This window comes from Manacus candei, unplaced genomic scaffold (assembly GCF_025592945.1).
Source record: "Manacus candei isolate 608988 ecotype Guabito, Panama unplaced genomic scaffold, ASM2559294v1 h1tg000003l, whole genome shotgun sequence".
Lineage (NCBI taxonomy): Eukaryota > Metazoa > Chordata > Aves > Passeriformes > Pipridae > Manacus > Manacus candei.
In genome coordinates, this window is record NW_026138051.1 from 1,971,452 (window position 1) to 1,997,683 (window position 26,232).

Consider the following 26,232-nt stretch of genomic DNA (forward strand, 5'->3'; position numbering starts at 1 on the left):
TGATTGCTCTGGAGGAGAAGGTCTCGCAGTCACAGAGCCAGTGAGCTCTGGCAGAGCTGCAAGCAGTGCAGTTGCTCTTGGGCTACAGGATCACGAAGGAACTGAGTCTCTGAGGCTGGAGCTCGCTCTGTTCTGCTGGTGTTTTACTTATCTCTGGATTTCCCAGCTCTGCTGAAATCCCTGCTTGCGTGGCAATGATTTAATTTCAGAAATCCCTCCGGCTCCCAGCCAAATCCTGCCCTTAGGAGCACACATTAACAGGGAAAGTTCAGTCTGGCTTTTGCCATGAAAGGTGCAGGGAGCTTGTTTTCCTGTGTGCTGAGGGACATCAGTAAGCCAGTGGTGAAGCCCCAGCTTGTCCCTGCACCAGGCACTGCACGGCCTGGCCTGAGGAATACATCTGCAGCCTGGAAATGGGAGATCCTCTTCAGCTCTGGGCCATAATTGAGTATTAATATTAATTATTAATTTTAATAAGATAATGCCATTATTTTTGATTGGATTTGCCAGTAGATTGAAGGGAACAGGAAGGGGTCCCTGGAGCTCTGTGACAGATTGTTTACAGCTTGATAAGGACATAAAGGCTCACGTAAAGATTGCAGGGTCATACCAAAATGCGTCCAAAACTCGTTCTGCCTTTTGCCTTCTCACGACTTACTGAATCCCTTCCTTTGTGCTTGAACCCACCAGAGCACATTGGGAAGCACAGGCCCTTCCATGGACCCCTGTCCCTGAAACATGAACAGGGACACCCTGTTCCCTCTGCACTTCACAGGAGCTGTATCCCCTGGCCATGGGTGGCCGTGGATCCTGATCTGAGATCCGTGGCTGAGAGTCTGTGTTTTCTCTAGAACACAATTAACTTTCCCTCACAGCATGTGGTAGCAGAAGGAGCCTTGCATCACTGTGTATCTCATTTGAGGACTTGTTTGGAGGGAGACAGAGAATGTTTCTGAGTGTTTGCTGCAGAAGTAACTCATTTTGTTTAGACTTCTGGGGTTTCACAAAGTGTGCTGCATACATATTTCTCTTTAACCTTCTTTTTATCACATCAAGAAAAGATCAAGGGTTAGTTATATAGCACAATAATACCAGCCATAGGCTGCATCAGAAGCTTTCCAGCCATAATAACAAAAGACATATATATGTATATTTTAGCCATTAAGGAGAAAAGCCTGCCAGAATGCATTATCTTATGTTGGGATGCAAAATTTTGAAGCACAAGACTAAGCTTCATAGTACTGCAAAATAACTGTCAGGGGACAGAAGGATTTCCATAACTTAATTGAGCAATAGGCCATCCAGGCTACTTGCAAAGCTGCTGCAGTGGCCAAAATTGGGTACTGTGCATAAAACATGAACTCTGCTTTGGGGCTTTAAATTGGTTCTTTCATTAGGAGAGCAGCTCTGAGCCAGCTAATGCCATACAATAGCATGATGTATCCCTAAAGTGGTGAGGATTTATGGTAACTGAGTGCTCAACTCAAGGCACCTCATCCATCATTTTTTCAGCACGACCCAGTGGGCAGAGCACAGGGCTGTAAATCTGGCAAATCACTGTGCCTTGATTTCCCTGCAAAACGGGACAGCAGCAGAGATGTCAATCAAGAATCATGCCAAAATCAACTGAAGGCAGGAAGGAGAGTTGTGTGTGCTGCTCAGCACGTGCTGACAGCCGCCTTCTGCGGAGCGCTCTGGATCATCTCCATCTGAAGGCATGGGATGGAAATGGCCCCTGGGTTTTAGCAGCTGGGGCAGGATCTGGGGCTCAGTGTCTTTTTTGGGGCAGTGAGGCTGTTGTTCAGCATCCACGAGGGCAGCACAGCCTGGGGGCAGGGGAGCATGTGATGTGGGCGAGCAGCAGCTTCGCAAGAATGAGGCACTTAGGAGAACAGCAAGCACGGCGCAGCAAAAGGCAATCAGAATATTGATTCTCTTTACATACAGATAAGCCTGAAGCTGTAACAAACCCAGGCTTTCCTGAGACTGGTGGAACATTGCTAGGCTGTTTATCAGGCTGGGAGACACAAAGGGATTTCACATTAAACGGAGTTTCAAAGCACCTCTGTATTGAAAACGTGTGGATCTGCACCACATTATGGATCGTGCAGCCACATGGATTCTGTAAATACGCAGTGTCTGGCCACGTGGGACATATTCATCCTCAGTGTAAGTGTGGGAAGCAGCAGAGCTGTGCTGGAGATGAATTTGCCCAGTTAGCAGTGATAAAATCAGCCGTTGCTCGGGGCACAGAGGATGGTGCAGAGGGTTCAGCAGAGCAGGAAAAAACACCACGTAACAACCCCCAAATCCTTCCCTGTACAAGAAAATTCAGTTCTTTAATTGCTTTTTTTCCCTTCTCTCTTTTTTTTTTTTTTGTCCCAGACAGTGTAACCGAAGTCAAGACAGACATTTACGTGACAAGTTTCGGCCCTGTCTCGGACACAGACATGGTAGGTGCCTCACGGGGAGGGATGGCTTCTCCTGCAGCCACTGCGGGTGTGTCCCACCCTCGTCCCAGGAATATCTGGACAAAAGCAGGATTTTCCTAAATGGCAAAGCTGGTGGTAGCTCAGTGTGAGTGGTAGAGAGGGGCTGTTTCTCAGGCTTTTGGAAACCAATTGATAATACACCCTTGGAGAGTCAATACCTTTGCACTTCTCAGACACACTGCAAGCTTTAGGGTCTTTTTATTTCCTGCAAGTCCAACCTAATTAAGTGGGGTCTGCCCATGGGACCTGGACATGAACATAGCACGCTCCCCCCGTTACCTGCCTTGACAAGCACTTTTGCTGCAGACACCTTTCCCTGACCTGTCTGTGTGTGGAGGAAGGAAGGTGCTCCCTGGGAAGAGGAGAGGATGCCAGAATCTGGTCTGGTTTGATGGCAATGCCAGAAGAGAATGATTCACCATCAAACTGTCCTCAGCGCTCGAACCGAAAAGGAGGCAAAAGAGGAAAAAAAGAAAAAGCATGAACTGATTGCAGTATTTTGACATGTTCAGGGGAAATTATTAATGAAAAGGCCTGAGGTCTGAATTTAGGCTTGTATTCCCACAACAGTTTGTCTTCTAATTAAAAGAGGACTGTGGAGCATAATTAATAGTGAGGTTTCTCAACAGCGTTCCTTGCAGCTCGTGTTCCACAGGCGCCCAGGCGCGCGGAGAAGAGTTGGCTCGGGATGGTTGCTCCACAGTTCAAGGATGCCACGTGAGGACAGCCCTGCATCCAGGACTGAGAGCCTCCTGCACATCCAGCACCAGAGGTGACCTGGTGCTGACACAGCCCTGGCCAGCAGTGGGCTGTCCTGGCCGTGGAGGGAGCCCGCTTTGGGAGGAGGAGCAGGCTTTGCTCTCACCAGCCAGGCCAGGCTGGAGCAGTGTCCTGTGACTCTCATGGAACCTCTGGAGCTGGAAGGGTTTAATTTTCTGTGCTGACACGGCCTGAACTTCTCTTCAGCTGTCCCACGGACAATCCTGTGCTAGCAGGCAGAGGAGCTGGGGGAGAATAAAACCTCTGTGTTTCGTGGAAGTGCTCGTTCAATCCCACAAACCCCTGTTGCTTTGAGAAGACCACTCCCTCCAGGGTAAGAAGTTAACTTGATGTCAGCCTAGTTGAGACTATTAACCTCATTTGAGTTCTCCCTCCCTCTCTCCCTGCTCTCCTACCGCAGCAGAGACCCATAATATATTCAGCAATCGTAGCCCGTGGGGAGTATCTGATAATTACTTCCAAGGTGGAGCATATTTGATTAAGGGAGTGTGTATAATGAACTGTGAAGAAGAAATATGAGGTATTGAAAAGAGGAAGGTATTCTCCGCGATGTGATTTGACAAAATGAATTTAAAATTAGGAAGACAGTTAAGGAATAATAAATTATTTCCCCTTCCCGTGCTTTCGTTCCGTGTATTTTCCAAACGCACAGCGAACGTGCTTCAGCCCGCTGTTCTGCTGCTGAATGCACCCAGAAACGTGAGGGAGAGAAACATGGGGAGAGCCTGCTCTTCTGCTGTGGTTCCTTTTATCTCGGGAGCGGGGAAGTCCCTCCTTCCCCGCTGGCATGTGCCCGGTGATGCGCTCCCATCCCTCCCACAGCCATTACTCACCGCCTGCAGAGCGGCTCCGGCGCGTCCCGCTGCAGACAGAGACTGTAATTATGATGATGGAGGAGAGGCAGGTAAAGCTGCTGTGCAGAGGGGAGGGGAGCAGCTGGTTACGGAGCCTGGAGGAGGACGTGTGGACCTTTTCACTGAGCTGCTCCGAGGGACTTCTCATCTCAGCTTTTAGTTCGGTTTGGAAAGCAGAGCCTGACAGGACCTGACACGCGCCTGGATCTTCGGCACTGAGCTCCTGCAGCTTTGCCTCGGTCCCCGGGAAATTATAGAAAGAAAAGAAAAAAAGAGTTCAAGGGAGATTTTTGTTTCATGGATGGACTCTGAAGGCAGACTCACTCTTGATGTTTTCAGCTGTTTCTATAAGTAGGAGAAAAGCATAACATAGAACTAAGTGTGCTCTTTGGAAGGGGTGAATTGGGAATGATGCTTTTAAGGAAAGAAGTATAGAAAAGAGGGGAAGATTCTCAAAATTATTTCTCTTTTCTTCAGGAATGATTCCTTAGCATAAAAGAAGAAAAACAAGGCCTGGAAAGTTGATAAAAATGTTTTGCCTCTTTGTTTGCTGTTTTTTAACAGGAACAGGGGTTTTGAATAGGAGAGATCTTCTCCTGATAAGGACTTTTCCCAAACCTCCCAGGACACAGGCTCTTTTCTTTGGTTTTATCCATTTACTGAGCTTAAAACCACAAAGATCACTTCCATGAAGGGCCCGAATATCTAGTACAAGGCAGAGCCTGTAGGAATGTAGAATCTTCTCTCCCTTTTCTCCAGCCAGGCTCCAGAAGGTTCATATTTGAACAGGGGTGGCTCCATGGCCGGGGAGCAGGGATGAACTTGTTTACTGAGATGCTTTCATTCAGCTGCCATCTGCCACAAAAACCTGTAGGAATTTCTCTGTCCTATAGGAAGCTGATGCACAGCAGTTTTTAAATGCTGCTGAGAAGTGCTGCAGGAAAGAAATCACTCACAATGATAAGTTTAGTTGGTCCTGCGGCCTCCAGGAACACGTAAATAAAGACTATGAGTCTGCAACAGCAGGGGAAGAAGAGTTGGGACTGTTCTTCTTTCTGAAGCCCCCTTCTCTCTCTGAAAGCCTTGTGGCTCTGAAAGCCCTCGTCAGCCAGAGGTGTGTGCTGTAGAGGTGAGCAGTGGTGCAGCCCATGCTGGTGGGCTGAAGACATGAACCTCAAGTGACATGAACCCTCAAAGGACACGGGGACCACTGGGTGCACTGATTTGATTTTGCTTTGGGGTGGCCATGGAGCCACAGTGACCTTGCTGCTTTGATCGAGTGGTTTCTGAGGCTGCAGGCACCGAGCAAGAAGCTGCAGTACTCCAAAGAGATGACTTCTAATTGCCCCAGCTGGAATTTGGCCTAGGAAATGGGTTTCTACACTAACTGAAAAAAATAAAAAAAAAGGGGAGGGAGGAAAAAATACGAAAAAGAAGGCAAAAGAAAGTCATAGGATCTTGTAATGCAAGTTTGTGAAGTCCTTGATTCAATGCTTTTCTAGAGGTGGCCTGGGGAACAAAATAACATTAAGTCAGTGTCATGGAAGTCGATTTCATTATATTTTTTTATGAGCAGGGATACAATTGCCAGCATCCTGGCCAAATTCCATCTGCAGGATCTTTAGTTTTGCTTTTTAAAACGCCCATGTAGCTGCACACAATGCACTCCCTCCCCTGAAGCATCTGGGTAAAGGTGATGGTGCAGGAGGGCTACCCCAGAACTGGCTGTTGTGATCTGTGTTGCAGCTTGTCTGCAGTGGTCAGAAACATTGGAATGCACATTTTGATGTCACAGGTGAGTCATTATACAAAATGTGGTAAATGCCATCTATCCTCCACTGCAGTTAATTCCTGCTTCTTGTCGCACCACACTTCACATCACCCAAGGTGTGCCAAAATGCAGTCTGCTCCCTGACTGAAGATACTTCCTGAATCCCCTTGTTTGCAATGAAGAGCTGAGCTGACTCGCTTTTCTCTCCTCTCCCCACAAAGGAATACACCATTGATGTCTTTTTCCGGCAGTCCTGGAGAGATGAAAGGCTGAAGTTTGATGGTCCCATGAAAATACTTCCCCTGAACAACCTGCTGGCCAGTAAGATCTGGACTCCTGACACCTTCTTCCACAATGGGAAGAAATCTGTTGCCCACAACATGACAACACCCAACAAGCTGCTGCGCCTGGTGGACAACGGCACCCTCCTGTACACCATGAGGTAGGTTTGTGTCTCCTGGCCAGGGTATTCCAGGTCCCTGCACACATGCAGGCCAGAATGGGACCTCAGGGTGCATGACAGCAGGATTTATGCAGACTTTCACTAACTCTGTTAGCCCACTTGAGCCTTACACTGCTGCTTTCTCTGCTACCCTTGTTTCCTACCTATGTACCATCTCTGATCCTCAACTTCTGCACATTTTTACAGGTAGCTTTTTCTTCATCATTCATGTTGATATTTTTTTCTTTTATGTGATGAGGTAGAAGTGTTGGGATCTATAATTTGTGAGGTTGATGCTCTAGCTGATATAATTTTGTTCCTGACCTGTGATGGGTTATGAATCAGGTATCCAGTGCTGCTAGGGAACAATAGCATGGGAGGATTTATTATTCTCCAGCAGCTTAAGAACAGACCTAAATTTGTTCAGCATGTTACAGCAGAGCCATTTCAAACATCTAATGAGACTGAGCTTGCTTGTGAGAACGATGGGGTTGTTTTTTTTTCCTTCTTTGTGGAATCAGAAGTCTGGATCTGGGTGATCAATGCACATCATTAGGAAAAAAACCCCAAACAACAGCTTCTTAAAAACTGTGCTTTGGAGAAGCCGGGTTCTAGGGGCCATCTGAAGTTCCAGGTTTAACCCAGCCTATGCTACCCCCTCCTGGGATGTCAGGGAGAGCCCTGAACAAGAGGCAGCACCTCTTGGGTTGCCCAGCACCAGCTTGGGCAACCTCCCTGTGAGCTCCAGCAACTGGGGCCTTCCTCTGAAAGCACCAGTTGCTGTTGGGAAACTGTGCCTGAGCAGTCCTGTCTGGGTATCTCAAGAGCAGCCCTGGTACATAACATTTTTCATTAAGCTACAACAGTTTGAGAGCAGGAAGAGAAATGCCTTTGGGTTAATGGTATGTTCATTCCAGAACTATTCAGATATTTCTGTACACTTGTAAGCTGTTCACCCACGTCAATAATGTTTGCCCCCCGAGGTTGATGTACTAATTTGCCTTCTGAGGTAAACGGGCTCATAAATGAAACAACAAGTTACTCATAAATGCACACAAAAGGTATTGAGTTGATTTTGGAAAGGTGTAAATCTTTGTTTAAAAAATTTGTTCGCTCTGTCTCCATCTTCAAGCCAATCCTAACTTGTAACAGGCTTCATTGTGGATTCTGTGTGCTGAGATGATGCACTTTCACCTCTGTTTTTGAGGACCAGGCAGAATTTCATCTCTTCATAGTCGAACTGGCTGTGAATCTACGTGGTGTCAGCAAGTTTTACAGCCTGCATTGATAAACAATGCCCTGCTTTTGTGCAGCAGTTCTCTAATATGAGCTAATCCTGCCAGTGCCCTGGGGGTTTAGGTCTCCACACATCAGTGATCTCACATTAAGGCAGATGGGGTAAATGAAGGGAGAAGCCCAACTTGACTCAAGGGCTCGATTCTGCTCCCAGCTCTCTGACCTGCATGTAGACAACTTAACACTCCCCCTGTTCGTATCATTGTCTGACTGTGAAGTATTATAGGAGCTGCTGGCATAAATAGCAAAAAAAAAAAAAAAAAAAGGACTCAATTTCAGAGCTTTTATATCATTTCACTTCTTCTTTATTCAGCAAACAGCCATTAGCTGCAGCAAGCTTTGTGTGACTAAGAAAGTATTGGATTTATGTTTCCGTTTAGGGCTGGGCAGGTGCCAGGATGGCAGCATCATGAGACTCTTGGGAATGAGCTTCTGGAAGAAAACAGAGCCATGGGGTTTTTTTAAATAAAATCGAAACATCCTTCATTTTAACTGTATCCTGAAGAACTGGGGGATGAAGGACCTCCTTTTGGGTATGCTCCTGCCCACCTTAGATATACTTTTAAGGCTTTGTAAGAGGTGAAGAGCCCACTCAGAGATACTCAGAAAGGAAGATGCAAGGGCACAGACTGCATGGGCCAGGACCATGCCTCGGGCTCAGAGACCAAATCCTGCCTGGCTTTGCCACTCCTAGGCACTCACACCTTGATTCCTCTGTAAAATCATGACAAGGGTATCACCTTCCCTTTTTAAGTGCTTTGAAACCTCCTTCCAGGCCAGGGTTGGAGGGAGGCTCGTGTTTTATGCCCAAGTGTCACATTTGCTGTCCTCCCCCATACCCAGGGGCAGGCGTATGTGTCCCTCTCAAAGGAAAGAGCAGGACCACAAAGCCAATCTCAGCCTCACACAGCTGACATCCAGCATGGATGGGCAAATCCCAGAGAGGTACAGTCTGTCCTGATGACTATGGAGCAAGTCTGGCCTTTCACCAGGTTTCCACTGGCCTGGCAGGACTGCCCAGGTGTTCCCTTGCAGGCTCAGTCTAGACTGGTACCTTGCCATGCAGTTTGACTCCTGAGAACATCCTGCTCCTTTACCTTGTACCAGCCAATATCCTTGAGGCATCAGTTCTGCTGATGTGCAATTAGAGGCATGTCTCCTGCCATTTATCCTGCTGTGAAAGCCAACTTCTCTTAGTCAAGGCTTGCAGTTATAGATGAAGTTGCTCTGGTGGAACAGCAACTCTGTCACACACATCCAGCAAAATTACACCTGTGTGACAATATTTATAGCTCCTGGAGAGAGCCTCTTTATCACTGACCTGAGCTTTAAGGAGTCACACAGCAGCTGTAGCCGAGCTCCCAGAGATCTCCTTTAGTCATGGCACAGTCTCCTCAGGGACTGGTGCAACATCACATCTGACCACGGGCAGGCCTTGGCACCTGGGTGACAGTGTGGCCTGTGTGACCACAGCACAGAACTGCATTTCTCTATTCCCCAGGGTTACTGATCCCTCTGCACCTTCCCTGCCACTCCAGCTGCCTTAGAGGGCACGGGGAACACAGTTTTATTACGTAGCTCTGCCTCTGCTCTTTTTTGTGGAGCTCCTACAAGATCCAAGTAGTTTACAGAAGCTGGGGTCTCAAAGCTCTGGTGTCAGACCTGAGCACAACAAACTGGGAATTGTGCATGGATTTACATAAGGTATAGACAAAAGCTGAGCTGCTGCAGCAGTCTCTGGATGTACTCTCTGGTTCGAACTGCGTGGGGCACGTAGATAATGTTCTGGTTTTTCCTGGCCTTGAAGCATACGAAAATAGTGAAAGTTTAATGCTGGGCTGATGGGATTCAGCTTTGTGAATCCAGGCTTTAAAAAAAGCTCTCCTGCTCTTAACAAGGACTGTCAGAATGGCATGTTGAGGCTTTGTGGTTATTGTCAGAGTGGTTCCCAGACAATACGTGCTCAAGTTAGGCACTTAGAGGATGTTTTCTTTACCTGTCAGGCTGACATTCAGCTGCATGTCCAAAGACTTTGCCTTGAGAGCCTGTGTTGCTGAAGAAAACAGAAGTCCTTGGTGGCAGTGCATGAGCACTGAGGAAGGAGGGTTGGGGAACCCTGGGGTGAGTCAGAGGCAGAACAGGAGGGAAAGAACATCTGCAGACATACAGGGGCTGTTGAACCCCACGTAACAAGTCCTCTGCCCATTATAATATGTTCAGGGGGTTGAGCTGCCCATGCTGCTTCTTGAAGGCACAGAGCTTTCCAGGGTCTCCTTCAGCAAAGGCTTTGGGGTGGCTTTACTGCCTGGTTTTTTTTAACGCCCAGACAACCTGTGATTGCCCCAGGCTGGAGGTGGAACACCCTTCCACGCAATGGAGGTGCAGCCTCCCTGCAAGAGCAGCAGCTGGGACATCCCAGCACTGTTCTGAGTAGTCTGGACTGGCAGCTATGTGGCTGTGTCCCACATCAGGGCCGATCCCAGACAACAGCACAGACAGATCCAAGCAGACCAGAGGTAGACTGACTGATAAACACACAAGCAGGCAGATAGACTAGATGAGATTTGCTCTTGCTTTTCCCTGCCTTACAGTTTCCAGAGCGGATCCACAGACAGAAATGATCTGTTTTCCAGGCTTGGCTTTGTGCAGGCAGACTTTTATAAGGAAGCTGTCCCAGGAGGGAGAAATCTTCAGAGAACACCTTATCTCACTGCATTTCTGCCATCATGAGCTGAAATCTCCAAGGGCCGGGGGAGGATGCAAAGTGAATTCAGTGCTTTCAGATCCAGCATGCGGATCCTAGAAGCAATTTGGCTTTCAAGCTCAAATCCTGGCAATTAAACCTAACCTAGATTCTCACACAGCCTAAACTGTAAACACTCTTCGGCCTGACTGTGGTTATTAATGAATCTCCTGGAGAAGAAATCAGGACAAAACCCAAGCAGCATCCCTGGCATAAACAAAGTCGGTTCCGCTGTGCAGGGCGCTGTCATGTTTTTGTACCACTCATACACCAAGGGATTATTACATTTGCGTCCCAGAAATTGGACTGAGGTTCTGGCTCATCCTGCAGCACGACGCAGGTAACGACAGGGGCTCTAATGACACATCAAAGGCTTCGCTAAGCTCCCGGTAACCATGAGAACGAAGCTGAAGTGGTTTGTTATCCCGTCAGCCCTGGGAGAGGTGTGTTTAGCCTGATTCACACTCCTTGCCATTGTGCTGCGCAGTTCAAAGGACTTCCCGTTACTTTAAAGAGAAAAACATGGTTTCTGTCCTGGATGTTCCACTTTTGGTGCCAATTGTGCCAGCAAAGTGAAGAGAAAACACGAGGAGTTTGGGGTTTTACTTCAAGTTAGTTCTGCCTGAGTTGTTGCTGGTTCCTAGGACAGATGAGCCAAAGGATACACTGGCTGGATGATGTGATTGCTGGCAGCCTGGCTATTTTTTACACGCTGTTTAGGCTTTCTAAGGACATTTCAGAGCTCAGATGTCTGGACCTGAATGGGCCATCAGAGCACTGAAGCAAAACCCAGTGGCTATCTGGCCATAAGCTCCCTTGCACCGGGTAAGGGGCACAGATGAGAATTTCTGCAATAAGCTCTTTTACCTAAATGCTGCAGAAACAGAGGTAATTGTCTGGGAAGTGAGATCCATTCCTTGCCGTTTGACATTTTGATGTTTCATTAAGCAAAGCATATGGTGCTGAGAAGTCCTTCCCCAGCGACAGGAGGTGGGGGGTGAGCAGAAGGGGATTGTGGGCACTCTCCACAGCTCACCTAAACACCTCTGCTAATCAAGGCTCTGAAAGATGAGTGTGTGTGCAGCAAAGAGAGGCTGCAGGAGCAGAGTGGAAGGTGGCCAAGGGATGGGGTGGGCAGGAAGGTGCAGCAGCACACCTGCTCTGGTCGTAGGGGGAACATCCCAGGAGTCAGCACACCCCCCACACGTGGGGATAAAGCAAAGGGGGAACACCTGGGAAGGGGGAATGTCTGTGTTGCTTCCCCCCTCAGCAGGAAGGCTGACTCCCTTTGTGTGTCGTCTGTGAACTTGCTGACTTCTGGCTGGCTGAAGTTGCTGAATCAGACTTGTCTCGCTGGAGTGATGTGATTTTTTTTCTTTTTTTTATTTAATTTCAGGAGATTTTAAAACTCCTTCAGTTGTAGGTGGAGAAGTAGCAGATTAGGTTGCTTTTTCGGTGGTTTGTTGGTGGATTTATTGTTTCCTTGTTTACTAGCTCAGCTAATAATACAGGGTTTAGATTTAAAATGCAACTGGTGCGTTCCCACAAACATATGGAGTCATCCAACATCCATATAAAGTTGTCTCCTTCCCTTGACAAAACATGTTCTCTTTGGCCATGGCCTGGAGAGGGCAGGAGGGTATGACCAAGGCCAGCTTGTCCTGCAGTCCATTCAGCCTTATTCATAGTGGCTGTTGGTTACAGCCAAGACTTGCAAACAGTACAGTGGATGGAAGAGACTTTTCTGGTTTTTTAGGGTGAGTTCAGGATCAATCAGAGGGGAAACACCGATCAAAGGAGAGGTCCTTTGAATAAGCCAACATTGGAAACTCCCAGCAAAGAGCATTTTGACATAATAAAGAAATTAATGATGTCAATGAGAAAAAATAGGCAGATAAAAAGGAAGTGTCTTATGTGGACTGCTGAGGAAGAAAGGGAAAATCCATCCATATTTCCTTGACACAAGTGGCAGTGACAAAATAAGAAGCAAAAAGTTCATTGCAGTTGGAAACGACACAGAAAGAATTGAATAATAAGCTCTGTGAGGATATGCTTGACAAGCTCACCAACCATGAGCTCCCCCTGTGAGTTTTGAGCTGGCTGAAGAGAACATCACAAAAGATACAGAACAGGAGCAGCAAGGCTGTCGAGACCCCACCTTGCTGCCAGGTTTTCATAACTGCTTCTTGAAATCCTAATCTTCATCCAGATTGCAAAAGAGAGGCATCAGAGCAAACGAGCAATTTGTTCGTGGTGGCCTTTGGGTGTCCAGGAGAAAATCATTGCAACAATGTGCTTGTGGGGTTGTCAAAATCGCTGCCAGTCTTTCCCTCCACTTCACTGAGTCTTGGTAGAAGCCTAAAGATCAGGTCTTCCTCTCTTTCATGTAAAACAAATGCATTCCATCCAGTGATGAGGGAGAGATCATCAAGTCAGAGAGAGTGATTTGTTTCCAAGAAATTAGATTGGCCACGCAGTGGTTCTTGGCTTGGCTGAGAAAGCCACGCTGGAGCCAGACATAATGCAAGCAGGACAGTCATCATCACCTCTTTGTTAGATCATTACAGGACCCAGTGGTCACTGTCTGTGACATCCCCTGCCTCCCCCCCAGCCACACCCATCCTGCTTTGTTTCCCCCACAGGGGTTTTTAGAACAATTTGTCAAGGGTTTGGTTTTGTCCACCGGATTTTATTGTGACAAGTTTTAAAAAACAGTCCTCTTTTGTAGAACCATTTAAGGTTCGTCCACCTGAAAGAAATAACCTTTATTTTTATTTTTTTTTTATTCTTTGCTTTTAGCAAATAAAATCCAAAGCCTGTATTTTTTCAGGGTTTATTTAGCATTTGCCTAAGCCTCAGTATTTTCTGTGAAGAATAACTTAGCTGAACATTTTTCTAGGTGAAGGAAAATATCTCAATAGAAGCTTCTTGACCTGAGTTTTCCTCTAACCACCATCAGCCTTAGGTCTGTGCACTTGCCCTTTGCATCCACATGTTGCTGCTGTCATGGTTTGATTCCCGTTTTGCTGAGCCATCAGAAGTGAGTCCTTTCTTCTACAAATGGTTCCATCAGAGGAGATTGTATTAGACATCTCCTGGGAAGCTGTTTGTTCTCTCTCCCCCTCCTCAGCTGCACACTTTGCAGTACTTCAGGAAGGAACACGAGCTCAGAACTAGGGTTTTTTTAGAGCCTTTTATAAGGAATCCTTTTATGCCTGGCCCCATATTCTGCAGCACACTGCTTTTATGGCTGTGCCTCCCTCACAGAACTGCTTCCTGACAAGGTATCCCACGGGGGTTTGGTGCATGTGTGAAGCTCACAGGTTGTCCTGCTCAGCCCCAAGCAGCTTCAGGACATGCAGTTCTGCATCTACCTGCAGTGCCACCAGCGAGGGAGGAGCCAGGGAAGGTGGGATGAGTTGCCCCACATGGAAAGGAATGTGTTTACCCTGGTGAGTTCATGGGTCTGACTGACTTTGTTCAGCCCAACGGTGCTGTGGCTTTCTGATTGAACAATCTGCCAGCCCTCAGCTCTTTCCATGCTGCTGTGAAGAACAGGCCTGTTCCATGGAAGCCCTTTCCCTCTGCTTTCCAGCACGGTCCATGAGATGTCCCCTGGCTCCAGGCATTAAGGAGCTCTGTTCACAGTGCATAAGCAAACAGAAGTCCTGGGCTTTGGCAGGTTTTCCAGTTGCACTGAGCGGGTGAAGATGAACTCGGTCAACAGGGTTGAGTTTGTGCAATGGAAAAGGTTTCCAGATCCACGTGCCTGCTGTTCTCTCCCCAGCTTTCTGCCCAGAGACCCAGAGGCTGGTGAGCACGTGAGCTGCTGCTGCTGGATGCAGGAAGGGCCATGGCAGAAGGGCCAGGGGTGTCTCTGACCGTGCCCTGTGCTTTGTGTTGCAGGCTCACGATCCACGCCGAGTGCCCCATGCACCTCGAGGACTTCCCCATGGACGTGCACGCCTGCCCGCTGAAATTTGGGAGCTGTAAGTACCCTGATAAACCTTCTGCAAGGAGGTGGTTACAGAGCTAAAGAGAAGTCCTTTGTGTGGTTAGTGTTACCCAGTATTCTAGTGACAGTGTTATTAATGATTGATAATGATAATTATCATTAATTAATGACCAAAAATGTTTTCTTGACGTCTCATGGCAGTGATGGGCTGATGGTTCTACTCAGTGATCTTTGCCAACCTTATTGGTTCTATGATTCTAAAACTGAGATATGTTTTTCCTTCATCACAAGATGATCCTGGGGAGACAGATTTGGGAAGATAGCAGTGGTGCCTGCTGCTGGATGTCCTGTCCAGCTTCCCTACATCCCTCCTGCCAGTCTGGGGAGACCCTGAAATACTTGGTTACTCTGGCTCCAGTGGAGCTTACAAACCTCTTCAGTCTGTCAGGCAGGTGGCTCTCAAGTAAAAGGCTTGGAAACTCTGGAAAGCTCAGTCCCAACAGCCAAGGGTTCTGGTTTAGGGAAGATTTGCTGTCTGCTAGTGAGTGGAAAGCTGCTCCCAGCCTCCCAGGCTTGCATCTGCTCAGCTGCTTGGGCTTCCCATGCCCTGCCCAGGAACAAGTTTCTTCTTGTCTCCATACATGAGTTAAATTTTATTTGGTTTTGTTCCTAAAAGTGAGTGGGAGCCAAACCCCAAGCCACTGGTTCACCATAATGTCAAAATAAATTTCCTAGTCTGACTGTGCCTGGATTCTTCTCCAGGTCCAACAAACTGAGCACCACTCTCAGTCCATGTTTGCATTAGATGAAAAGAGTTACCCACCTCCAACTACAGACCGAGCCCACACCAGTAACCTCCAGAAAAATCCCAACTTTCTTAAACTGATACTTCCTTCCTGTAGCCATTTGGGAGCTAACTAAGGACAAAGTTGAAAGGTTTGATTGACAGCAGAAGAAATCGTGTTTATCATGTGCATCTGCTCCTCTGCCTCATGACAAACTGTACCCGTGAAACTGGATTATTCAAAACTACTAAAATAAAGCTATTTTGTAGGCAGCACCTAATTAAATGTAGAACTCGTTGCCACAAGACATCACTAAGGCCAGTAAAATAGCAAGCCTTAGAGAAGGATGAATTATTAATGTTAATTGACCTTGTGAGGAGGGATATAAAACCTCATACCTCAGGCCTAAACTCTGGGATTATTACAAGACTTGCAGGAAGGCAGATTACTCCACATCTAATTGCTTATAACGTTTCTTGGTGAGGAAAAGAGATTAATGTGTATATTTCTGCTGGAACACCCTTTGGGTTTTTGGGGTTTTTTTTACTGATTTGGCCTCTGAATGATGAGAGTCTTGAGACAAGCAGCTCAGAAAGCTGCCCCTGGTTAACATTAATGTGGCTCTTTCTAAAGCACCATCTGCACGGCATCAGAGCTCACCTCTCCTGTGTTGGAGAAGGATTAAACCAGTGTTTTCACTAAAAAGCCATCAACAGCTGGAAGCTGGAAGCTTTGTTTTCGAGAAGCCTAAAGTGGGTTAGGTTTGTAGGTGGAAGGACAATGCTGGTAGCAGACACATGTTATTCAAGGGGCAGCTGAATTTTCCTCACAGGCCACTTCCCACAGATCCCCAGAACCTGAACGGCTCATAAGAGGCCTTCTGTCCCTGTGCCACCACTGCAGCCCCCCAGGGAGGGAAGGCAGAGCATTTGCAGAAGAATTGAGGGCATCAGGCCTTCCAGAGAGCTTCAGCTGCCCACCTGCATCATTCCTGGGGCCAAGAGCAGTGAAGGTGATGATCACCACGCTCCCGAGAAGATGAACGTACACCCCAGAGAACTGTTCCTAAGCCATCACAGGGCATTTGTGCAGCAACTGTCTGAGACCAGGGTAGCAGAAGATGTTGCTGAAGTCACCAGCTCCACTAAATGCCCAAGAGCTGTCCTTGTCCAACCTATGGGTTGGGCTGGATTGGACAGCATTGCAAACAAGGCGTCGGCAGAACCAAAACTGATACGTGGCATTAAAGATGTTCCTCACATCCATGCCACACCTACGTGACACTGGATACCCTTTTGTCCCACACAGCCAGATGTGCAGACGACTGAATTTTCTTGATAAAAATTCAGGAATTTTTATAGACATTCCTGAATTTTTCGGGACGATGGCAATGAAGCTGTGGGTGGGTTCCCTTTGCAGGCTGGGAGTGGCACTAAGTGAGCTGTGACTGCTGGAGCAGGAGGTGTTGCCTATCAGGTGAAAGAGCAGTGGCAGAGCTGTACAAGCTCTGAAGGAGGATGGAGCTCTCCAGAAGCATGTTGAGAGCTGGAAGGAAGGCTTGGAAAAGCAGAATGTTGCACGTGGAATGAGAGGTGCCAGCCTGCATCATCAGAAGTGCTTGGGCAGCGCACTGGCATGCTGAGAAACATTGGCTGATCATCAAAGCCACTCACCCCACTTTGCACAGCTCCTGGTTAATATTTGACAGGTTTGCCAGCACCTACAGTGCAGGGGTAACAGCGGCTGTTTTAAAAAGATCAGAGAGATCTGGTTTTCTCAGGACACAGTCTTGCACAAAGCAGGAGACATTTCTGTAGCAGACCTGGCCCATTGCTCGACTTGTCTGCAGTCAAAGAATTCCTTAACGTCTTAGTAAGAGGAGCTGGTGGTAAAAATTAGTTCAAAGCCTGGTTTAGTGAACTATGTTCTTGCTTAAAAAACTGCTGCAGAGTTGCAGGAACCTCCTGCACAGGAATTTTGGGCATTATGGGGAGAAGTAGCTCCTAACAGAGTCTGGAGAGACTCAGTTTCTGGATAAGCATAGGACTGGCAAAGCCAAAAGCATGTGGGCACTGTTGAGAGAGGGACTGGCTATGGGAACAGAGCAGGAGTTTGGTCACAAACACAGGGTCAGGCAGGGAAAAAGCATTTTGGTGGGAGAGCACACCAGCTCCAAAGCTGAGAGAGACTTGCTTCTGAGTCAGGGTAGAGATTTTTAACTTTTTCTCCTCAACCTAAAATTTAACCCCATTTGCGTTTAGCCTTTCTTGCCAGCTGCTGCCAACATGACATTCCCTGGCATGGCAGGGCTGTGGCTGTCCTGCTGCCCCAGTCTGCTGGCCTGGATGCCTTCCTATCTCGTCCCTGCTTGGAGCCAGCCCTTGCAGAGTCAGCACGTCAAGGGGACAGCATGTCTCTCAACGACAGTGCTCTGCCCCCTCTCCAGCTCCCTTCTGAAAACCCCAGCTCCCTCCTGCTTATCTGATTTAACAGTTGTTGATCTGCCTTGGTCTCTGGCCATGCTTGGCTGTGCTCAGCCATGTGGTTCTGAGAAATGCACAGCGAAGATTAATTTGGCCACAGGCTAATTTGGGTATATTTTAGGTCAGGCAGAAGCACAAACCTCATTCTTCTTCCCCCCTCTGCAGATGCCTACACGAAGACAGAGGTGATCTACACCTGGACACTGGGGAAGGATAAATCCGTGGAAGTGGCAAAGGGTGGATCTCGCCTGAACCAGTACGACCTGCTGGGCCACGTCGTTGGGACAGAGATGGTTCGATCCAGCACAGGTACTTGTGGGACCATGGTGTGGTGCATGGGCTGAGCACATCCTGACATGAGATGGATCCATGGGCTTAGAATGCCATGACTGTACTTCCACAGCACTTCCCAAGCCGTGTGCTGTTGGAGAAACCGGCTGGTGACATCTATAGCAGTCACCAAGAGGCAGTAAAGAGTTTAGTTTTAAGCGGTTTCCACTGAAAGAGCCTTATCATCCACAGTCTTCAGGAAAGCTGATCTCAAGCATCTCAGTATGATCTGTTGTGTGGAAAATTTGCCCCGCATTGTCCAGCTGGCCCGTGGTACTGTGGGTTCATTTGTCTTGGATTCCTTTCCAGCCCCTCAGGAGAGCACTGCGGGCAGGGCAGGCGAAAGCAACATAATGTCCAGTGTGATTTTCACTGCATCTGCTTGCACAAATATTAGCATAGCTAATAGAAGATTATCCCAAACAAATGTTTCCTCTGATTAATGACCAATATTAATCATCTTTCTCTCCCATCTGCTGCTCCTCCCTTCCCCTCTGAATCCAGGTACTTATAGCTTCTGTTATCTCATGTGTGTCTCTCATATTTCCTTTTTTTTCTTTTATTTTTTCTTCTGTATGCACCAGTAGTTCTCTCATTTGAGGATATTTCCTCTCTGGTGCACTTGATTTTAATAGTGTCTGTCTGTAACAACTCATTTCGCCTCCCTTGGGGAAATGTGGGGAGCCCAGGGAACTAAATGTCATAATATCTGGCCCATCTCTCTACTTAAGTTGTAGTAAAATGTACAGATGAATAACCTGAAGTGGTAAGAAAGCTGCTAAAGGCTCCTGTGTGTAATGATTTAGCAGAGCCATGCACACAACATGAAGGCACAGTAATCCAACAAAATATCCAAAGCTTTGAGAGGAGGAATAGGACATTGAGGGAAAATAGGGACAGCTGCTTCTTTGGTTCACAGGCCAGACCTTTTAACAACAGAATTTGTCCTGATTTTTGAGATGGTTTAAGTGTGGCAAGGTGGAATATTTTCAGGCTTGTAAAAGAAAACAATATCCTTTGTCCTAAAATCCTGCTGCAGCACTGGAGGGTGCCAGGGCATGCCAGCCAGGAACAGGATTCCATTGCAGAGCTTGGAAGTTTGTTCAGGACAGCCCTTTAGCGGCTCAGAGCTGGACGGGTGGGCAGCTGGAAGGCACGGGGGGCTCAGCATCTCTGACTGGCTGTCTCTGCAGGGGAGTATGTCGTCATGACCACGCACTTCCACCTCAAGAGGAAGATCGGCTACTTCGTGATCCAGACCTACCTGCCCTGCATTATGACTGTCATCCTGTCCCAGGTCTCCTTCTGGCTTAACAGGGAATCAGTTCCTGCCCGGACGGTTTTTGGTGAGTCTGGGAGCTCAGGGGCATCCTCTCATGTTGGGGGAGAAAGGCACCACAAATGAGGGGAAACAGATTTAAATCAGAGCTGGTCTTCTCCAGGCCTTGTCTGGCATCACTGAAGCTGCTGATGATTCCCCAGGATAGCTTTCAGTGTCTTCCCAGTGCCCCTGCTTTCCCCAAATCACTGTGAAAATACTCCTGTCCCCATTTCTGCTAGGAGCCAAGCCATAAATGTTAACAGTAATCAAGGTATTGACCATCTAATTATATGCATTTGGCTGTGTCTGCTTCTCTGTACTGGCTTTTGAGTTGAGGAGATCATGGGTACATGGAGAGGCATTTGAAGCTCTACCTCTGAAATTGCTGATGTGCCCCTGGTCAAAGCTCCACATAACGAGTTCCTGGGCTGAGGCAGCATAACTGCACGGTGAATATAGTGTTATTATTTCCTTCAGCTGGTTTCAGATCCTCTCTCCAAGGCAAAGTGTCAGGCTGGCATGGCACATATATTAATAGCTTTTACAAACATTTAATAACAGAAGTGCTTTGTGCTTCCCTGTCGAGACCTTTAGCTCGGGATCTGCGCAGAGCAGGTTGTGGTGCTGCAGGACTGTATTTCTTGGAAGTAACACTGCCCAGCAGATTCCACTTAACAGAGAGTATATTGGACAGAAGTCCCCAAGCAGAGAGGGGTTTATATGGTACCACCTGCTTGTGTTTTTTAATAAGACAGAAATCATTTCAAAGATCATGAAGCATTTTCTCTGTGGCAAGAGTTGTGATGGAAGGACTCCCACAAGCCCAGCCAGGCTGATGTCCTCTTCTTTGGAGCCTCTCCACTGGACCTTGTTCCTGTGCTGTGGACTGGAACAGGATGCAGGGAGGATCACAGATAGTTCTGCACCCTCCTAAATGAACTAGAAGGGATTTATTATGTTTTTTTGTGTTCACTGGGGATTGTGAAATGTAGGTCGTGAACAAGCTTTAATATTTACAGGTGACTCCAGCTTCACCCCATTAGCACAGAGTTGCCTTCCCTTGCCCACTAAGGCAAATCCCACAGAGATTCCCAGGGTGGAGGGCAAACCTAGGTTAGTATGGCCAGACTGGTTTGCAAGATCCAGACTGCAAGAGCTTCACTGAACAGTAGTAATGGTGAAGAAGAGGGGGCACGGCCCCTCAGCAAATGTTTTCTGCTGTTTCCATCCAACAGGGTGGAAAAGGGGGAGCTCAGACAGAAATCATGTAGAAAATAGGACCAGCTCAGGCATATAGAGAGTCATTGAGGAAATTTCCTCACTCATCCCTCTGTGAATCCTTTGCAGCTGAACCCCACACCTGGACCCTGTGTCTGCCCAAGTCCCAGGAGGGCTCTTACATCAGCATCTGGAGTATCTGAGCACTCAGGACACCGGGGGCTTGATTCTCTCCTGTGTTATCCTGAGAATTGCAGGGAAATAGGTTTCCTCAAGCAGCAGCTCAGATTGAGCAGCAAAGAGCTGACTGAAAAATTAAAACCTACCTTTGTGAAAAATGTCTTCGCTCCCAAATTGCCTTGCTTTCCTATTAAGAAAATAATGAGAACTCCAATTGTTTTTTCTTTTTTTTTTCCCTCAGAAAGTATTGTCAACAATATTGAATTGAAACTCTTAAATTACCAGGAGTATGGCTTAAGGGAGCTGAAAATTAGTCAATACTTTTATAACATTTTTAATGCATTTTTAATTGAAAAGCACATTATTGGGGAAAATGGATAGCAATGGTTGCTTGCTTTAATGAAAAAAGCTTTAAAAGGCATTTTGCAACAGATCATCTTTTAATAAGTGTCACCCATTGTGACATTTATTCTGGCAGCTTGGGCCACAGCCTGGCTGAGCTGGTGGGACCCAGGATCCCAGCTGTCCATCCATGCAGGTCACAAGACACCATTTCCAAAATGTTGAGAGAGCCACACTGGATGAGTGGCCAGTTTCTGATCCTCCATGAGGTTCCCAACCATCTAGATATAATAACAGTATTTTATTGTTTTGATTTTATTGTAAAAGCAACTAGAGGCTTCTCCGTGGCATTCTGTACATGAGGGAGCTGGCTCTAGGATCATGCAGCTTACCCTGCCAGCAGGCAAGGAATTGAGTGCAGGTGCCTACCTGTGAGCTAGGACTCCTCTATGGTGAGCAGAGATGTTGCCAGTGGAGTTTGGGAAAGGTTAATCTCATCCTATTGAAATGTTTGCCATTGATCATGCCAAAAACCGAAACAGAGACAGCCTCGATAAACCTGCAGTTGGCTCTGATTTGAGCAGGGTTTGGACTAACTGTTGCCCAGAGAAGCTGTGGCTGCCCCATCCCTGAAGTGTTCAAGGCCAAGCTGGATGGAGCTTTGAGCAACCTAGTCTAGTGGAAGGTGTCCCTGCCCATGGCAGGGGGGTTGTGACTAGGTGATCTTTAAGGTCCCTTCCAAGCCAAACCATTCTGTGATTCTGTAATTCTATGAAACTTCCTGCCAGCCTGAACTGGTTTGTTACTCCACGAATTGCACCACAGACCTGTGCTGGGTAAGACTCCCTTAACTGCAGCGGGAATGTGGCTCCCATGGCTTGGCAGGAGGCTCCTCATTTTACTGATGTATCAAACCAGCCCGTGAGCTGAGAGAAACTGAGATGAGTGTCTGGTCTCACACCATCCTCTGTGTCCTGCTGTGCTTCCACAGGTGTCACCACCGTGCTCACCATGACCACACTAAGCATCAGCGCAAGAAACTCGTTACCCAAAGTGGCGTACGCGACGGCCATGGACTGGTTCATAGCCGTCTGTTATGCCTTTGTGTTTTCTGCGCTGATCGAATTCGCCACCGTCAACTACTTCACCAAGCGCAGCTGGGCCTGGGATGGCAAGAAGGTGCTGGAGGCCCAAGAGATGAAGGTCAGCCTGTGGCCAAGGCCAGGGGTGGGGAGGGGGCGGTGAAGAAGCGCTGCAGGAGGGGGCTGTGCCGGGCACAGCAGTGGGTAACGTGCAGCCCCGCAGCACTCGGGGGGCTGGACGCTACTCACTGCCCTTCCCAGCCCAGGTCCCTGCTGGAGCGGTTCTTGAGGGTCGGGCGAGGGGGGGCAAGGGGGGCTTAGCTGTGTTTAGCTGGAGAGAAACCCCCAGGCATGGCTGCTTGCTTTTCTCCCTGTCCCCTGCACAGCCATTTGCCAGTGGAAACATGGATGTGTGCATGTTTTGGGCTTGCTCTGCTGGTGGTCTTGTCTCTCTTTCCTTCCCCCTCTAGCCCCAAACCAAACCCAACCCAACCCTCCAAGCCTATTCTTTGTTGCTAGCATGCCACACAAACCCCAGTATGCCACAGGACAGCAGCCCCACCAGTGGGGACAGTCCTTATCCGCTGTGTCCCCTGGCTGTCCCCACCCTGGCTGGTGCAGCAGTGGGCAGGTCTGATGCTTGTACTGTTGCCCACAGCTGCCAGCAGCTCCTGCCTCGTGAGCTCGGGCAAAGAGGGTGGGTGGGAAGCAAGCAATCACAAACAGCAACTGGCAGCAAATTAGTGCCTGGCATCACCCACGTTTTCCCTCCTCGCTCGGGATCAGCCTCTCTGGCAGCTTCCTTCCCGACAGCCACTGCTACCCCTGCTCGTGCCCCCTCCCTCTGAGCTGATTTAATCTTGGCTGTGCAGAGAAATCGCTTACTGTAGCATGCTGCTCCTTGTTTATATTTATTGAATCAATTTGAAAATCAGCTTTGTCCTTGTTCTTGGTTCTGGAGCCTTTATGTTTTTTCTCCTTCGCATTTTGATGTGTTGCTTGAAATCGTCGTGGGGCTGTATGTAAATACCTGACAGAACTGCAGTAACTTTTTGGAAGACAGCAGCCAGTCATCTCTCTGGTGTGGAGGTCAAAGAAGGTGAACAGAAGCCTTATAGAGAGCCATCACTCTTGTCTTTCTTGGATTCTCTATCTGTTTGCTTTTGCAGCTGTGGTCTGAGCAACAGACCCATGGCAGAAAGCCTCCAGAGGAGGCTAGGTGATGGTCTTCCACTTCCATCATGAACAGTAATGCTAACCTGGGCTCTAGAGAAGAGAGAAGCCTTTCCTGAGTCACTGGCATGAGTGAAGAGTCAGAACAGGTCCTCAAAGCAACTGTATCCCTTTCAGGGATGGGCAAACAAGCACAAAATTAGGATTCAAACAGCCTTGGGCAATTATGTGAACTGGGCACAGCAGAAAAAGCAGTAAAGGCTCAAAAGTTCAGTTTGTCTGAAAAGAAGCGTGTTTATCAATTTATTCATTGACCCAGCACTGCAAGACTAACAGTGCTGAAACAATAGGGTAAGAGAATGCAGAATGTTTGTGCACATGGTAATCAAATGAGAAAACAAAGCAGGACCAGAAATGCTTCGGAGGGGGTGCTCTTTGTGAGCTTGCTGCAATTGGCATCAGCCTGGATGATCAGTAAGGACTCCAGATTTGTGGATGCTTTTTCAAGCTAACTCTAATCTCTGCTGTTGAAGGCAAACCCACTCCCAGTCTCTGCAGCTCACAGAGCTCCCCAAACAGTGATGGGCTTTCAGGGAGCTTAGGAATATGATGTGTCAACCTATTTGTTTTTCATCTTTATTCCAGTATTTCCAAGCAGTGAATTTGCTACGCAATGGAGGTGCCTCGTTGGCTCAGTTTCAGCCTTTAATTAGCTCTTCTTGAAACAATTGACAAGCCAGGTGGTTGAAGGCACAAAAGAAAGAGGAGGCAGAAGAATAACTATTGGCATTTTAAAGTGTTTGCATCAGGAGTAAAACTACCAGTGACAAGCCCAGGCTGGTCTCTGGAGATCCTTCTCCCCAGCCAAAAGCAATGCTCTTTATTGATGTGATGGCAAGGATCCTCACTCCAGGTTTGATTGTTCCCTTGCACAAACATGAAAAAAAAACAACCAAAACAACATAGGCAGCAGTGAGGCTTCCCATCCCATTTGAGAGAAATCACTACTGTGCAAAAGCTGCTGGTTGCTGACAGACACTCCCAGTGTGCTCATTCTCCCTGGGCTGGGTTCATTCTTTCTTTCTCCCCTTCAGCCAAACCACTGGTTTAGGTGGGGACACCATGTTTTTTTGCAGGTATAATCTGACATGGTGGGCTAATATTGGTGAATCACTGCTCTCTGCATCATAAAATCATGATGATGTTCTGGCTTTAGCCACAGTTGGGTTCTGGTTTTAGCTGGGAGTGACTCTGCATGTTCTCTGCAGTTCTCCTCTAATAAAAGGCAGGCAGATATCACTATAGATGTCACCAAAAGCTCTCTTTAGCATGCACTCTGATAAGATTTGCCTAATGTTTCTTGGACCCAAAGATTTTCCAAGCCTTTCTTGCCTGCCACCAGTACTTGCTAATTGTAGATGAAGGATCTATTTTCTTTTGTGTGGTAAACTGGCTGCAACCAACCTAGAGGTGCAGATTAAACTGGAGAGAGGCATCTGGATCCAATGTGGAAAACTTGTCAGTAAAGATGATTTTTTAAAAAACATCATGAGGAGGAAAGTGTGAGATGGCAGTAAGGGGAGGAGATGAGTGAGGGGACAAAGAAATTGTGAAAGGTGAGTGGTTTCAGTGGCCAGCAAAGCTCCCTACCTTGGGCATTCTCAAAATATCTTGTTAAAGGGATCCACTTCAGGACAGAAGGGCTGTGTCTGAACAGAGTGAGATCCATCCCTCCCATCCATCATCCCTTCCATAGGGGTGACCATCTCTGGAGCCAACAAGGTCACTTCTTGGGTGGCAGTGAGGATTCAAAGAGGCAGCAATTAATGATGACTTTGGCACTGGGAAGCTGCAAGGATGACATATACCAGTGAGTTTACCACAAAAAAGGTGTTGTCTGTTCCTCAGGATGGAAGGTGCTTTGGATCTTTGGAAGATGATTCCTTTAACCCACTTTTGCCTGCTATGCCACGTCTGTGCATCAAATCTGATCTAGCTCTGTATCTGTGCTTGTCTGACATTGCCCTGAAATTCTGGGTGGCAAAAAGCAACAAAAACATACAAGTAGCTTCAGTCAGACACATGGAAACAAGGAAGAACACACTTTGGATGGAGGAATAATCCTGGATCTTAGTCCTTATCTTAAGACAATAATTCTTTAGTGCATGGTGAGGTTACATCCAGGCTTTTTATGTACTTCTCACATGTCTTTTCACTAAGAGAAAGCCACCAAAAGCATCCTCCAAACCTCTCTGTTGATGGTCATCATGATTTTCTTTTTTTTGCATTTTGGAAGTGATGGGCATGATCCTCATCTGCATGAGGTGCCTTTTCTACTGACTGAGTAAAGCCTTGCTTTTTGTCCAACCCAGTCTTCAGCAATTCTCAGGTTTGTCCCTTGATCCAGGTCCCTTGGGAATCATTCTTCTTTCTCCTCTGTTTCTTTACATTTGTGGCATCTTTGTTATGACCCTCTCCTTGCCAGCAGAATGGAACTGGAACCAATCTTGACAGGCCACCATTTTCAGCCAGTTTGAAGTCTTTCAGACCCATCTCTTATTTTTTCTGCCTCACTGTGGTAAATATGCTTTTGCTGGGACTTTCCCTTGCTGGCCATGCTCTGCAGTCTGTGTGTCCTTTGTTCTGCTGCACTTACAATCACCTCCATGATTTCCATCATGATCTCAGAGGTCTTTTCCAACCTAATTTGTCGTGTGATAGCACTGCAAGTGATTTATGTTCTCAGCACCTCCACTACAGTCCATGAATCAATCTTCAACAGCATTTCATCCTCTTACTCTCAACACTGTGTGGCATGTTGGGCTGATTATTAACTCTATCCAACCTCTGAGTCTTTCTCTGGTGATCCAGGGAGCACAAGATCATTGGACTCAGTCCCATGTAATCTAAATGAAGATATGGGAGGGATGAGGGATGCCAAAAGTTGCACCAGCAGCTGACAGTAACCTGGCATTGGCCTGCTGG

General features: G+C 47.4%; 1 protein-coding gene across 2 annotated transcripts in view; it reads left to right on the forward strand.

Moving 5' to 3' along the window:
* GABRA3 (gamma-aminobutyric acid type A receptor subunit alpha3) overlaps positions 1 to 26,232 on the forward strand; it is a 73,084-nt gene that overhangs the window by 35,317 nt on the left and 11,535 nt on the right. The window contains exons 4-9 of one of the 2 annotated variants that reach the window (XM_051787847.1): positions 2,386 to 2,453; positions 6,119 to 6,339; positions 14,285 to 14,367; positions 17,767 to 17,910; positions 19,125 to 19,277; positions 21,984 to 22,195. In XM_051787847.1, the coding sequence (XP_051643807.1) occupies positions 2,386 to 2,453; positions 6,119 to 6,339; positions 14,285 to 14,367; positions 17,767 to 17,910; positions 19,125 to 19,277; positions 21,984 to 22,195 (881 nt within the window). The remainder of the gene's footprint in view (positions 1 to 2,385; positions 2,454 to 6,118; positions 6,340 to 14,284; positions 14,368 to 17,766; positions 17,911 to 19,124; positions 19,278 to 21,983; positions 22,196 to 26,232) is intronic. The other variant, XM_051787857.1, reaches the window with a different exon arrangement.